Source organism: Tenebrio molitor, chromosome 3 (genome assembly GCF_963966145.1).
Source record: "Tenebrio molitor chromosome 3, icTenMoli1.1, whole genome shotgun sequence".
NCBI lineage: Eukaryota > Metazoa > Arthropoda > Insecta > Coleoptera > Tenebrionidae > Tenebrio > Tenebrio molitor.
In genome coordinates, this window is record NC_091048.1 from 3,710,270 (window position 1) to 3,725,997 (window position 15,728).

The window sequence follows — 15,728 nt, forward strand, 5'->3', positions numbered from 1 at the left end:
GCCACTTTTGTATCTTCTCCAGTTTATTTTTTAACTGTCAAAGTTGTGTCAGGATCCTGTTCTTGATCTTGCTCTCGAGGTACGTTTTTCAGAAGAGAACTTATTTTATTTAGCACACTAGATTTGATTTTTTTTAAACGATTTACTTCTATTTCTTATTTTATCAGAAATTTACTTTTTCTTTTTTCTCTTGTTGAGAAATGTTGAGACGCATTTTTGGTAGTACCGACTCTACTACAGCTTTTAGATAAGACAATTATTATTATTATTATTATTGAGAGAATACCCCTTTTTTCTAAACTAGAGATAGCTTTTCTACAACTGTTTATTATTTAGAGGTTCTTTTGTAACTGTCATGGATGTCGTGCTTGATCCTTTTTCAGAACAGAAATAATTTTATTGATCTCTGGATGTGAATTTCATATTATTCGAAGGAAAATTCTTCTTAGTTTCTTTTAAATAAAATGTTTGAGATATTTGAGATAAACGATTCAAAAGTGTACCAGACTTTGACCTAGCAAGTCATCAACTATGTCTAAAACATGTGAAAACTAACAAATTTCTGATGGGGAGTTCCTCGCGGTGCTCTTTTAGGACCACTATTGTTTCTTACAATATTAAAAACGTAACCTATTTTGCTGTAATTTTCTTTTATGCTTATTTTAATTTAAAATGAGATAAAAAAACTACCGAGAAGTCAAAAAAATCAGTACATGAATTTGTAAAATTGCTAAAGAAATTATTGTAATTGTGACCGTTGGACGGAACACTTTGTAACCGACTCGAATTAAGAGTGCCAGATTCATCAGTACCATAAAAAGTTAGCGAACGTTAAGATAAATGGATAGATATTTGAACATGGTGTGGGTGAGACTGGAAAATAAATTGTGTAGACGTTAGCTCGATCTGATGAATGTGATCAAAATTAATGTTTTAATTTCGTTGTTTTTAGGCAAGCCATCCGGTACGCGCAAGGGATGAAATCCTATTCAAAATTACAAATGTTTGTAAGTGATAATTTAAGTCAAGTTATTTATACAAATACTTATGATTGTTGTCAAACTCGAATAATTTATGTAAGTGTGTCCTGCATTGCTGCTGTAAAAATTGTATATAGTATTTTTTTGAATAAATTTTTACCCAAAGTGGTGGTTGTTTTTCCCCTGTCTACGACCACCGGCAAGTCTGCACAGTTTGTTCGCCGGTTTCACCCCAATTTTGGAAAGTGTTGCGTCGTCGCGGGGCAGTGATCGCGTCCGATCGTTTAAAAACCGAGCTTTCAGAAAATAATGATATATTAATACCCGAGAGTGCTACTAGTATGTAAAATAGCTTTATAATCTATATGGAGCGATGTATATTATTTAGCCCGGGGCGGGCGCTCGATCCACCGTCCGTGAGGAGCGCAGGCTTGGTCCTTCGTCCTGCTCGTCTCCGGTCACTCTCGGACGCCTTCAGATGGTGGCAGGAGCTTCGGATATTAGTGTGCCTACGCGGAGTGTGTCTATAATGATATATGCCGAGTATTAAGAATGCGCAGAGGCGGTAGCAAGATGGCGCACTGCCCCCGGCCACCTCGAACATACCTGACCGATACACTTATTATTATTGGCTCGTTTAGGACACGGAATACGCGTTTTTTCTCGGCTCCCGTTCACTATTTTCCGATCGCATCCTGCGGTAATTTCCGCCAGAGTGGAGCAAATAAAGCGCGACAGCCACACCTGCAATCTGCAGGAGAGAGCTTCCACTTAATAAGCGGAGGCAAGTGGAGGCGCATACGGCGGATGGGGTAAACACTGGGACGGGAGTTGTGATGGCGGGCAAGAGACGCGTGACAAGCGCACCGTCTAATTACCAGTCCATCATGTGCTGCCTAGGTATGTGTTTAGTATTTTCTGATCGCATCCAGATAAAGCCGATTCAATCTGCGCCAACTGCGGGTTATTATTATATACGGAGTGCCCCAAGGGGGCTCCCTTCCAACGGCGAAGAGCCGAACACTGAGCTTGCAGAGTCGACCCGAAATTATCCTGGCCGGTGAAGGCGAAGTTGACTGAAGGGAATGCCCGGATGGTCATTAACTTGTCCTTTGGGACATTAGTTTTTTTCCCAAAAGTGGATAACATCGCCTGTAAAGTAGTTCGAGTAATCTGATCTCGCGAGCTTTTGGCAGGCCAGACCTGTGGTTCCAAAACTGTGGTTCTCTAGGTAATTGGCTTGGTTTTCGAGTGAGTATAATAATATGGTTTTCAGGAAAATGCGCTTAAGAATGATGTTTTGAAATGTGTTCAAATTCTAATCTGAGCTTTCGTTTACAAAAATTTTTTTTTTCCCAAATACCTACCATAAGAACAAAAAAAATGCCATCAAGAATAGCTATGACACAGTCCATAATGCGCTTGTGCGCTGTAAGTTGCAGGGAAAAAATGCAATATGCACCTATAATTGTTTATTTAAATAACCCATTTCAGGATTCCACAAATGCATGACGAATTTCTTAATCAAAGACACGGCACTTTCTTTTTCATAGCTATCCTTGATGGCTTTTTTTTGCTCTTACGGTATAACTTGTTAATAAATATCATAATGGCTAATAATAAATAAAGATTTATTTATTTATATTGTCGGGGAACTATATCTCATACAGTTTTGGAAGCACTGATCTAGACTCTTCCATTTTAAATTGTAATGTGTATCTTCTTCGTTCTGGAAATCTAAGAACACTGTATATCACATTGGCAATGAAGAATAAAAATTGAGTCGTTGATTGACTGTTACGAGTGTTAATCCTTTGATCATCTGTCAAAATCCAAAGCGTTAAGCGTATCAGTCATTAACTGAAAAAAAAATAGATTGAAGGCTATATTTTTCTTCAAAAAGCACTAAACCTACTTTTACAGTTTTTTTTTTGAAGAATCGTCATTTTTTTAATTGCTGAAAAAAATGCTTCTTCACAGCGTAATATTTTCAAGATATGATCTGAAAATGAACAAGTACAGGTTAGAGAACTACAAGAGAGAAGAATGTATTAAAAAAGGGTATTTTAAGTTTGTGTTTTAGGTTAGATTCCACTTGACGGAATGCCAACAGTGGCACATTACGATGATTGTAGATAACAGTAACATAACCTCAAACTTTAATACATACATGGTTATTATAAATGTTTCTAACATTGTACTTGGCGTAGAAAACCATAGACACAAATTTTGGATGTGCCGCTAGCCTCGTAACAGCCAGACCAGTATCGCAGATAGGTGGCGGTATTGGCGGGTTTTTTTCGCCGGAAATCTGTCAACTGTCATATAGGAACATATGTATATAAAGCGGCACACCTAAAATTAATCGCCCAGCCAACTAGGATATTAGAAACATTTACAATAACCTATATAATGGGCTGCAATTTTTTTACTCAACTCAAAATTGTTAAATGTATTTAATAAATATGATTTATTTAACAATTTTACACAGTAGGTAAGTATGAATTGATCTAAATGGAGTTTCAAATGTAATTTATTCATCAAAGAAGTAATAGAAGATAGAAAGACAGTAAAAAAAATAACAACTATCTGTTGGTATACCGTGTGTTTCAAAAAATATACGATCAAGGTATCTGTGCAAAATAAACGCATCGAAAATGTATGGCGCAGCTTTACATTGTTGCACAAAACCACAAACTAAGATTAACATAACCTAAGTTTGAATTTGTGTTCTCGGCGGAAAACCATTTGTGATCTTCGTTTATGACAGCTGCCCTTGATCAATATTTTTTTAAACATATGGTATTTCATTCGCGTTTTGGTAGTTGAATCATCATTAAATAATACATATTTGTTAACGTACTCGTAATAGTAATAATTTAATTTAAATACATAATAATAAAGCAATATTTCACTGTTATTGGTTTAGGATGAAGAGCGAGAACACGATGATGATAACTATGTTGTGAGAGAATGTTAGAAAAATACATTTAATAAGAGTTATTAAAGTAGAACCGTGTGGAGGTGCTACCTTGTAATTATTTAGTTCTTTTAGTTGGTCTCTTTAATGTTAAAGTAATTAACTAAATAATTAATATTCATTATTATTAAGTGTTAAGTAAACTATTTCATGCAGTAGTGCAATATTACTGCAGTATTGTAAACAATATTATTAAAGGTGTTTAATATTTCTGTTTTTTCGACAAGAATCAACACCTTGTTGGAGGAAAGTTTTGATACTATGAAGTCCACATTAGTATATTATATTGGGTGTTTTTTTTAAATTTCACCTCGAAGGCGTTGAAGAGTCGATTGTGAACGCACCACTCGTCAGTCTATAGAGTAAAAACACAAACATGGCAAAAAGTGCGGTTAGCTTTAAACAGCTGATCCGTGATCTGTAATCGGTGGTGCGTTCACAATCGACTCTTCAACACCAACATTGACAGGTCTTAAAAGTCGCTTTTAAAAATTACGTACTTATGTGTGGTTGTTTAGGAAACGACCATCTATAGTCAAAATTTTACCTGTGCTGGCTGACCATCTTTGAAACTTTAGTGGACACTTTGTTTCCCATAATATGAAGGCATAAGTAGCTTTGTGCTTGTGGTAGGAAGAACCTTCCTTCCAACTCCTTTAACATTTTACTTTAAATTTCTACATTCAGCAAATATGGTGCGAATTTCTGTCTAAATGGAGCTACATTGTGAGCAAGGCGCACATGTTTGGACAGCCTCCTCTAAATTCTCATAAGTCATAACCAAGTTTTAGCATGATCATATTTTTATTCTATGCTTCTGAAGTACTGCAGTGATTCAAATAACCGTTTTTTCAAATTAAATATTTTTTTGACTATAAAAATGTGACATCTGTGAGATAAAATTGAAAAAATCGTCCTACTAACACTAAGACAGACGTCAAATCCAAAGCTGATTTTGATTATAATGAGATTTTTTTACCTACTCTACTTCAATACGCCATAAGTCAGTAAAAAGCTTCTTTTGGTTCATGTTATTTTGATTTATTAATTTTTTTAAACCAAATCTGCGTACATTATCTCAAACGGTAAAAATAACGAAACCACAAAAATCTAATATTTTTCTTGCGGACATGACGAACATCTTATATCTTTAGCGTGACGAATTCGGATTCAAATGATTCAGTTTTTGGATAATTGAAAACGCGACAATTAGAACCATGACGAATTACAACAATTACGTGTCATTGCTTTATGACCATTATGATTGTTGTTATGATGACTAAAAGTGGAGCCCGACTTGGTCCGGCACATACGACTCGTTCGTTGTCATTATTAAAGGCAAATATTAAGATTCTTGCGTAAATTACGAGCCGGCTCGATGCAATTTCATAAGAATGTAGTAAAAATTCTTGTGTTTTTAAGTGATAGGATGAAATAAGTTACCGTACCTTCTCAGCGGTACCGCTCTATAAATACTGGTTTATGGCGACCATTGAATCTGCATTCCTCTATAACCGTGCTAAATAGGTACCTATAATGTGCCCTCTTTATTACTCACTATTATCTATGGCTTTATGCACATCATGTGCACACTAGATGCAAAAATATCTCGTCGGCCAAATGGTCCTTGAAAGCTTTCCGAAATGTCGGCGCAAATACACCTGTAAGACGCATACGATTTACGTAATTCTGTCGATAATTACAATTAATGCGCACTGCATTATGATTAATTAAAACGAGGAAAAATAATTGTTTGTTGCGATAGCGATTTTTTTCATAATAACATTTATCCTTGTGATCACTCATCAATGAACTGATTAAGTCCGATTCGCGGCAGCGTTACTTCACGGTATCGTGGACTTATTGTTTTTTTTATGATTAGATATTTGCAATAATCTCGTAATAAATGCAAGACTTGAGGACACAAAAGACACACGTGGCCTGTTATTCGTAAACGGATTTATTCAAAGGCAAGAGTTATTGTTTCCGTAAAATATGCACAATTTGTTGACAGTGCACTATTGATAGATTACGATAATTATTACTCCTATTACGTATCTAATTTTCTGAGTGATTGATTTCACAATAAGTGCAGAATTTCAATTTCATGGAACGCAAGATTTGTTTCAATTAAATGCCACGAGGAAACTGTAACAAAGTGAATTAGCACCGATTAGCATTCATTATTCATTCCACAATTATACAGTGTGAACGCATAATTTGAAAGCCGAGGAAACCAAAGTCGAGTCGCAGATTAACTCGTACAGATATAATTATTGAGACAGTAGTTGAACTACCACAAGCATTTCTAGAAATGTTTTGTAATGAGTTTTTACTCTCCTTTTATAAATATATGTATGTAATAAATGTTTCTTTAATTTTTATTGACTAATAAATATGTAATAATAATCATAATAGGTAAAATACAAATGTCGGGTTGGCAGCTCTGTATGTCAAAAAGTTTGACATTTGTTATTTCATAAAAATCTGCGCTCGAAATAATCAGGTACTCGGCTTCGCCTCGAGCCTGAAACCTTGTTTTCGCGCTACTCCTACCGTACTCTAATGTAAATAAATGAAAGAAAATGCATAAAGAGGTAGACTGCAAACACGAGGAAGGGTCATATAAGTACGAGTATCAAAAATATGGATAGTAAAGAAGCAGGAAACGATTTAAAAGAAGATTATAAATGGAGCCGAAAGAAGTGTAAACAAGAGAAAGGTGTTTAGGTCTAATCGTAAATTATGTAAAAAAGTAGTACTGTTATTTTTTTTAAATAATAATAACTTTATTTGACAAAAAATACGTTATCAGCAGAGAATCAAGATAATACTACTGTAGAAAAAGCTGCTCAAAGTATATATTTTACTCTTTAGATTAAAAACGTTTGATAATTTTTAAAGGATGTAGTAATAATTGCTTATTTACCTCATTTTACTACAAAAATAAATTTTTAATTGATCTTATCTTTCAAAAGAGCAAAGTCGACGACGTTAGTGCATTAGCTCGTATAAGTAAAGTATGTTGGCACACTAAAAAATGTACATTCTCTTGCAGGATAATTAACAAACATAATTAACATTTAAAAACTTTTTTATGTTCAAAAGATGTAATTCAGATAATTTGAAATTTCAAGTTCACGGTTATCAAGTTGCAGAAATCTACCGCCAGTTTTAGATTAATAAGACAAGTTACGTAGTTGTAGTTAACTCAAGAGATCTCTTAATTGGTGTCAAAGATTTTCAAAATTTGTTTGGTTTGAAGCATCATAAACAGAGTTATAACGGGCCTTCAAATAAATTTATATTTAGAGCAACCTATGGAAATTCAATTGTTTGCAACATTTTTCCAGCGTAGAAAATGACACAAGAAACGCTTGACATTTTAACGAAATAAAATTAGGTTAGAAAATATTTTTAATTTTTGTAGTGCATTCTCCCTATTCTCCCTCCACGGAATATGACATTGGGAAAAAGCTTACTATGCATACTATGCAACTCCGGAGAATAATTGGTTACCTACAAAAATTACTTTACACTATTAAAAGAATTAGAATGTCTCCTACGCCTACTCTAAATATATATTTATTTGAAGGCCCGATAGTATCAGGTGCGACGACGTGAACTGGAAGGCAGTGATTGGAAACGAAATGAGAATTGCTGGTTCGTATTTTTGCATAATTGCAAGGTACTGAAGAAGCAGTACTTATCAATTTTTTGAACATATTTGCGTTTCAACGTAACCGTGCGGAATTAATTTCTAGCGAAATGGCAAACAAAACGAGCTGAAAACCTTCAACGATCTTATCAAGTGCATGCATACATAATTAATCGCATCGGTACCATCAGAAGCTATAAAAAAGTGATTATGATGAACAACTACGAAAAAAAATATAGACCATATTGTAAAATTAATGAAGCATATAGCAATTTCCAATCGCCGGAAAGACACCGGCACGAGATCATAAATCATAGGTTTCCGGTGATAGAGAAGAGGCCATTAAATTTTCTGATAAGTTCTCTTCCTCCATAGACCGGTTTAATAACAAAAAACGTTTAATTTGCAGGTTTGACTCTATTCTCTACCTGTACAATATCATTCTAACGTCTTTTATTTCTAAAGTATCCAGCAGCTCACGATAATTATCTACATGTGATATCAAAAAGGAGATTCCACGCGGTACAAGAATGAGATACACGATTTTATTGTTCCATTCTTAAAGGCTAGCAAATGGACATTTTTGAGGCTGAGGAGATAAAGGAAGCGAAAAAACTAATTAGCCATTTGCGTAAGCGGATTCATGAACTTGAAGCGCATATGTTACATTCTTTCAGTTTTACAACCGGAGATCGGATCTTTCATACATTTTCGTCATTGCGGCTTGTGAGAGCAAATGTTAATAAAACGTTTCCCATAGATTCTAAAAACAGGATTGTTTACAGTTATTTTTTAGACGCGTTTATTTTTTTTGAAAAACCATTTTATGTCAGGTTGCAATTATTTTTTATCTCAAATCTTAACTTAACATTTTTATTGCACTTCTTTACAAATTCGACAGCCAAGTCTAGTACTACTTAAATTATAGTAATTTTAAATTAATGAGTATTCAAAGATAAGTAACTGTCTGGTATATGTCCGACAAAAATATAATATTCAAAATAAAATTGATACTTTATGTCCAAATTGGTCAGCCAGTTCAGGTGGCACTTCCGGAAGGCCTCGACATAATAATTAATATTATTTAGTAAGAATTATTAACCAGCGTTTTGGTACTTTAAAAAACCCTAAGTAGATATTTTTTCATACTATGTTGGTAACTATAAATTATGACATTTATTTCATTCAAAAAAAATTCAATTGCTTTGAATTTCGTTCATATTGTTTTATTAGCAGCACGTTTAATTTATTTATTGATTCTTATCATTTTTACCTAAACATGCCCAGAAAAACAAGACACTTAATAAACATTTAACCTCAAAATTACAAGTCTCACCAAATTTTACACCAGACAGCGTTGCCGATAGTAATTATCCAGGAAAATGGGACGTTGGTGGTTTTTTGATTTTTGAATGGATTTTAAGTAAATTATAGCTGACTGAACTATCAACATAATAATAACATAACCCTACTTTTTTCGTTTCCCACTAAACAGCGTTGCCGGTTGTAATTTTGGATTAGTATGCAGTGTTGGCAGTTTTTAATTTTGTCAGAGATCAAAGTAATTATGGTCTGTCTCAATTCTAAATTTCCACCACTTGTTGAATAATGTTAGCAAAATAAAAATATTTCTAATTGGGGATTGTTATAACCAAAGTTGGCAATACAATTATTTTATAAACATGATTCGAAAATAACGTAATTTACTTGACGCTAAAATGAAAAATGCTCTAGTAAAAGGTTTCGAAGAGATAAAAAGGTTGGCACCGTTCTTTTCCTTTATTCTAAAATCTTAAGTTGTAAAAACGACACAGAGAATGATAACCTCACAAATACAATCTGCGGCATTTTTCACCAAACAGTGTTGCCGGTTGTATTTCTAACGTAGAATGCAATGTTGGTGGAAATTTAGAATTGAGACAGACTTTATAAATTTTTGTTTTTATCATACAGGGTGGATGACAAAATCCGCACAGAGACGTTTGTATTATCTGATCAAAAAGAGTTTCTTCATTTTGAGTTCACTCTAATGTTTTCTGAAAGAATTTAAAAAAATATATCAATTGTACAAACTGTTTGAATAAGCAACAGTTACTACAAGATTAATCTAAAAAAGTTCGTTAACAGATTCAAATTTATTAACGCAAGGTCACCTGTTACAAGTAGATAATTGCGAAATTTTGACATCATTTCATCAATCTTGATATGTTTTTGGAACTTTTTATAACGGACGTATTGTATATGGCTGTATAAAAAAAAGAATATCAAAGAATTAAAAAAAATAAGATTTGAAAGAAGAAACATACCTAGATGGTACATAATTGTGTGGTTAAAAAGAAAACAATGACTATCGGTGCTGAAATCTAGTAAGTCTTGATAATCTTTTTCTTAGATCAAAATGTTTTGTTTATTAACTCATTTCGATTGACATATGGATCGTCACGAAATGATCTACAGGGTGTCGCAAAATTAACGTATTCCAAGTCGGGGGTCTTGTAGGGAAAAATCTCAGGAATCTCGAAAAAACAAAATAAAAAACATAGGGGGGGGTCTTTACAAAGATATATGGGTCTGAAGGTTCAAACTTTTTATGATGTTTTCTTCAAATAAAAAATATAAATGGTTGACATTCATTTTGAAATATGGTGAGAATGATTATGTGAAGTATTAAAAGATAAATGAAAAGACATTTCTTGAAAAAATAGCTTTATCTCGAATAAATAAAAGTTTTATTTTTCCAATTTTTGTTCAAAAAGGAAGTACAACATAGCTAGAATATTAATTAGGTACGGTCGGTGGACAAATAAAACTGGGACACGTAAAATTTAATCTATGTAAATCAGACCATTCAATTGTCAATATATTTGTCAGTGTCTATATAATATGTCATACCAAAGTTAACCTATTTGTGATAAAGCCGTAATTAAACGATGCAAATTTGTAAATTTTGACTTACGTGATTGTCATTTTTGTCCCAGTTTTATTTGTCCATCGACTGTACTTCTGAACAAATATTGGCAACTTTGATATTTTTTTCAAAGTGACAGCAATTTTTTTAAACATCTTTACTTGGTCAACAGGTTGTCCCCTATTTAGCCACGAACTCGGAATACGATAATTTTAAGACACCCTGTATTATTAAAGCTCTAGAGCTCGGAACGGATTTTGTCTTCCACCCTGTACTAAAGAATAGGGAAATGTGGAGTTCACAACGTGCTCTTTCATGAATTAACCACTGTAGGTATCATTAAAAAGAGAAAAGACAAAAACAATTGAACAAAATTTCAACTTTGGTTTCATTTACTTTAATTAATTAACTTTGAAGTAAGAACATAATAGAATTGTTTTAATTACGAGTCATCATGGTACGTTAATTAATTTTATGCTTTTTTAGTGACAATTGGCAATTGTACCCAACTGTGAATTGACTTTTGGTCTTTAATGAGATCTTGCTTCTAAGTTTAGTCGATCGTGCAGTATTTCAGTTAATTCCGATATTCGAAAAAAACATTTTATGGACCATTAAAGCGACAAGATTACCCATAAATATTGAAATGCTTGTTTCTTCATGGCGATGAAGAAAGAAGCGACTAATGCTCGGCAAAACGACTTTTTCAAACGTGCAATATTCGGTACATAAATTTTGCAGTAAACCTCATTTTTATCAGGTGCGAAGCTTTCGCGTTTACCATCAACAAATAGCTATAAAGCGGACGATGATAAAAATGGTTATGTAAAAGTAGCCGCGTTCACCTCTCGGTCGTAACAAAAGCCGTTTGGTCCTAACCCGATCTCTATTCATAACTTTCCCCGGACACAGTTTTGTTTCACCTACGAAATAGTTATTGTAATGTGGTAAGTCAGGTGTGCTCAGCAGGTCCGTCAGTGAGTAAAGGCCGATTCAAATGCATCAGGTAGCTCACCTGCAGATAGCAGCGGGAGCAAAAGATATCAGACGGGAACACGTTTGAAGCGATCCGACCATTGTGACTTCTTTATTGTTAGACGGGGTTTATTCATGTTCAGAGCGAATTATCGGCGACTCTAATGATTCGGGTGTTCGATGGGAGATTTTTTGTCCCGAGGCGGGCCAAATTGGGAAGACAATCAAATTGACAATGTGGTTGCGGTCGCGTTTTATCGACGCTCCCGCCATAAATCATAATCTGGTCCCATCTTATTACAAGTCTTTAATTAGTGAATTCCATAAACAACGTTGGGCAACGAGTCGGCCACTGAAATACGGCGGCGCTATTTCGACCGTTATAGCCGATGGGCGCCGAACCTTATTATCTCATTCGGTAGTGGTTTCATTAGAAAAGCGATCAATTATTTGCCATTAGATTAAAAATAGAGGAGCGGTAACGGTGGACGTACGTCGATAGGGAAGGATGGGACCACCGGAGAGCAGATGCCGAGAGATAGCCGCTAATAACGTGTACAACCGCATGCTAAGTAGCGAACACACAACAATCAATCAGCGACATCGTTAAAGGGCCGACGTATGTCTGACCGTGCGTCCGGAAATCATAAACAGGAACGGTGACCCTTCGGCCGCGGGCTACGAGTCCGGTCGGGTTAATGGTACGACGATCGGTACCACCGTGTGTTTTTCTCCGGTGTTAATTTGCCACTATGGGCGAAGGACGGATGAAATATTGCTTTGGTAAACAGCAATAACCAATTTCACGCCGAGGCGCAGGAATCCACCGCTGTGATACGTATATGCTTTTTTTGCTGGAGCCGGATCACAAAGAGAACGAAGGAATTTTCGAAAAATCGAACGGGACAAATCAATCGACGTCTTTTGTTCCAAGCGGATGTTGCAGTGTCTTTGACCAAACGCCACCTTAGAACGATGATTCATTATCTCATCTTGTCACACCGAAACAATTTTAAAATTTTTACTTTTACAACGAAACAAAATTGGTCCCAAAACTGTGCCGTGAGGGACACCATGAACCGATTCGTTTGCATAACTGCTGTTGCTTTTTGTTGGGTGGTAGTGTCGTGGGGGCAGAATAGAATAAATGAAATGATCAAATAAGATGGTAGATTATTAATATTTATTAAGAAGAGTTTGATATCCTAACAGCGCCTTCTGAAGAACATTAGGTTCTGTTTCATTTTCGTTGTAGTTTGCGTTTGGTTTGAGATAATTTAATTTGGTGACGAAGAAAAAAATAAGACCAATTTTGTTTCTGCTGAAGAAGGCATATTTTTTGTTCGATGGTGATGTGATATGAAATGATAACCAACTCATCTACAGAATACAGAATTGTAATACGTACCTAACTTGGAGACTCCTATGCAGCATCTCGAATGACGACAAGACCTCCAAAACAGTCTACAATATCATAATTGGTCTATATATTGCATCTAAATCTAAATTTAAAAAATCTAAATTTAAAAGAGACAGAAGATCTTTTCGTAGATCTTAATGCTCGTATTGGTGTCTTCAGATAGGAAGGTAACCATTTCAAAACTCTAATCTAGTCGTAGGGAAGTGTATGGAAGAAGATACGCAGTTAATACAGACTGGTAATGGAAAAAGATTTGAAAAGTGTAGTTTGCAGTTCCTAAATGAAGGTTTGATTTGCTCTCATTTCAAATAAATTTATAATAAAGAGTTATTTTCTATCCAAAATATTTATTTGTATTGAACTGTTGACAGCAAAGTTTGTTGATACGAGTACCTAATGTCTGGTCAATATTTGAGGACTTAACTCTTTGGTGATAATTCTTATTTTTGTCAGTTTATGAAGTCTCCTTTGACTATGTTGCATATCTTTGTACCCTCTAAAAAATTGAGTAAAATCAACGATTATGGTTTTATCATCATCCAGATGTTCAGGTCAGGTGATTTTCAGCATCGAAAACGTCGAAACTGTCGTTAGTACGATCTATAGTCTATCCAGTGATAGATTGTTGACAGTCAAGTATTTATTTCACGACTCCCGTACTACGCGAAGAAAATAGTACCGCGGCAAATTTAAAATATCTCACAATGTTACTAAATTACAGAATGAAGTCTTCATACACGCGTTGAATTAAGATTTTATTTAGGATGTCTCAGAATAAATGTAGGAGACGTGGATGACATATTCTTCGTAAATTCTAATAACGAATTCGAAAGAAAAAGTGCCCTAGGATAATAATTAACAACGTAAGATGTAGGCTAAAAAAATTATATATGATAATAAATTTATAATGTCACATGAATGTTTTAAAATATTAACCTACGTAGACATGCATTAGTTTTGGGTCAGGAAAATAAAATAACGACAAAACATGTTTATTTCTACATTTTTATTTTTATCTCACCTGGGACAAGAAGCTAACACAGGTCAGAACCCTGTTCATAATGGATTTTCGCTCAAAATGGGGTAAACGTAAACATGGAAAAAACGCATGATTTGACCATCTATTTTAGTCATGTACCTATAATACTGTCACTTACCAGGGGTTGAATGTCCCCCCCATCTCGTCTTCAAAACGCTACATCTGCAAATAAACCACACCCTTTAAATAACTAGTCACTACCTAGGTGAAAACTCAAATCACTATCACTGTCGTCACTTTCAATGTCAACATTAATCACCAGCTCTTCAACATGTAATGTATCCATTGTTCTGCAGAGACCCCTTCTAAAGCTGTCCTCCACGCTAAAATTGGATTTTTGTTCTTCAGAACCTCACTGTCATATGTTCGCTTGGTTTGACTCCATACCATTTCAATCGGGTTAAAAATACAATGATATGGAGGCAAACGTAATGGTTTATGACCAGCCTCATGAATAACACGATCCACTACGTAGACAGGACTTTTATAATTTTGTCTGCATAACTTTAATAAGGTGTCCTTTTTATCTGTCTCAGAAAAATGGATATTGTTATTTTGAAGCCAGGTCTGTAAATGAGCTTTCCTCCATGCACAAGTCTTTTTTACTGATCGTACATCTTCATCTTGCCAAGATCGCCTTACTGTGCCATTAGCAAATACCCACGTTTCATCCAAATAAACACAAGGTCTAGGATCAGAGGAGTTTAAATTGCCCATGTAGTCTTTCAAAAACTTTTTTCTTAGTAAAGTAACATGTGGCTTCTCCAGTAATGCACGCCTATTGTCGTCTTTACGATAAGTGAAACCCAATGTTTTCAAAAGTATTGCAAGACTTGAACGTTTGTAATGGTAGAGAAATTTTGAAGTGAGCTCCTGGCCTAAAGTATCCAACGTCACATGCTTTTCTACAATTAAAAATTATTAGTTCTACACACTTAATTTCCTAAAATAATGGCCCCAGAAATCTACATGCAAAATAAACTCATAAATTAAGAAAAAAAAATCTCATTGAATAAAGCACCCTTTCTTCTCTCTTACTCTGATGAACCATGTCATATAAAACAAAACGAATTTCTTGTTTAATATTTGGACCCAAATCTGTCGTACAATTTTTGGAACGTCGCCTTTTAATTTTCTGAGGCTCCTCTTGTACTGCATCTTTGTATTGCAAGACTGAGACTATTGACCCAAACAAAGTGCAGTTACCTACAAAAACAAGACTTAAAATGATGTGTTAGGTGTAAATCATCAACAGTACCTCAACAGCAGATCCCAAACACAAATTTCTTTCCTTAAAATAGGTGTATGCATTGGCAATCATCTTTTGTGCTGTCACATTACCAGCGACAATAATATAGCTTCTCTTGGCCTATCAAACAGTTCATTAAAAAATCAAACGAAAAACCAAGAATCTTACCTTTGACTGAACCGTATTTGTTATATCACTTAGGCCACTCATTGTTTAAAGAAAGTTTTTCCTTCGAAAGATTCTTAATTAAATAGTTTATTTTATAACACTTTGACGTCCTACAAACACACGCTGACGGCACCTGACAGGTCGGAACCGTGTAGGGTGTAGGAATAAAAAGGGCGCGAACACTGCCAACGTTAAAGCGCATCAACCCAATGTTCCTATTGATATACATTGTTAATGTCTAGGGAAATTTCTTTTTTTCACGATATTTGAAAAAGTTGAATCTATGGCTGGATTCACTATAACTGTGTTTGATTTTGTTTTCTATGAACTGATTTTTTTTTTTATGTCCCC

General features: G+C 34.7%; 1 protein-coding gene and 1 long non-coding RNA gene across 4 annotated transcripts in view; one reads left to right on the forward strand and one right to left on the reverse strand.

The window, feature by feature from the left end:
• The window catches only part of LOC138127051 (zinc finger protein 787-like), a 185,496-nt gene that overhangs the window by 71,554 nt on the left and 98,214 nt on the right, over nt 1-15,728 (forward strand). The window contains exon 6 of one of the 3 annotated variants that reach the window (XM_069042916.1): nt 953-1,139. The exons of the other annotated variants lie outside the window; for them this stretch is intronic. Coding sequence (XP_068899017.1) covers nt 953-981 — 29 coding nt within the window. The 3' untranslated portion in view covers nt 982-1,139. Of the gene's footprint in view, nt 1-952; nt 1,140-15,728 lie in introns of those variants that run through there. 3 annotated transcript variants of the gene reach the window in all.
• On the reverse strand, nt 14,563-15,681 carry LOC138127054 (uncharacterized). The gene is made up of 3 exons (XR_011158079.1): nt 15,378-15,681; nt 15,219-15,329; nt 14,563-15,166 (listed from the first exon to the last, which is right to left on the reverse strand). It is a non-coding gene; the product is annotated as an uncharacterized lncRNA (long non-coding RNA).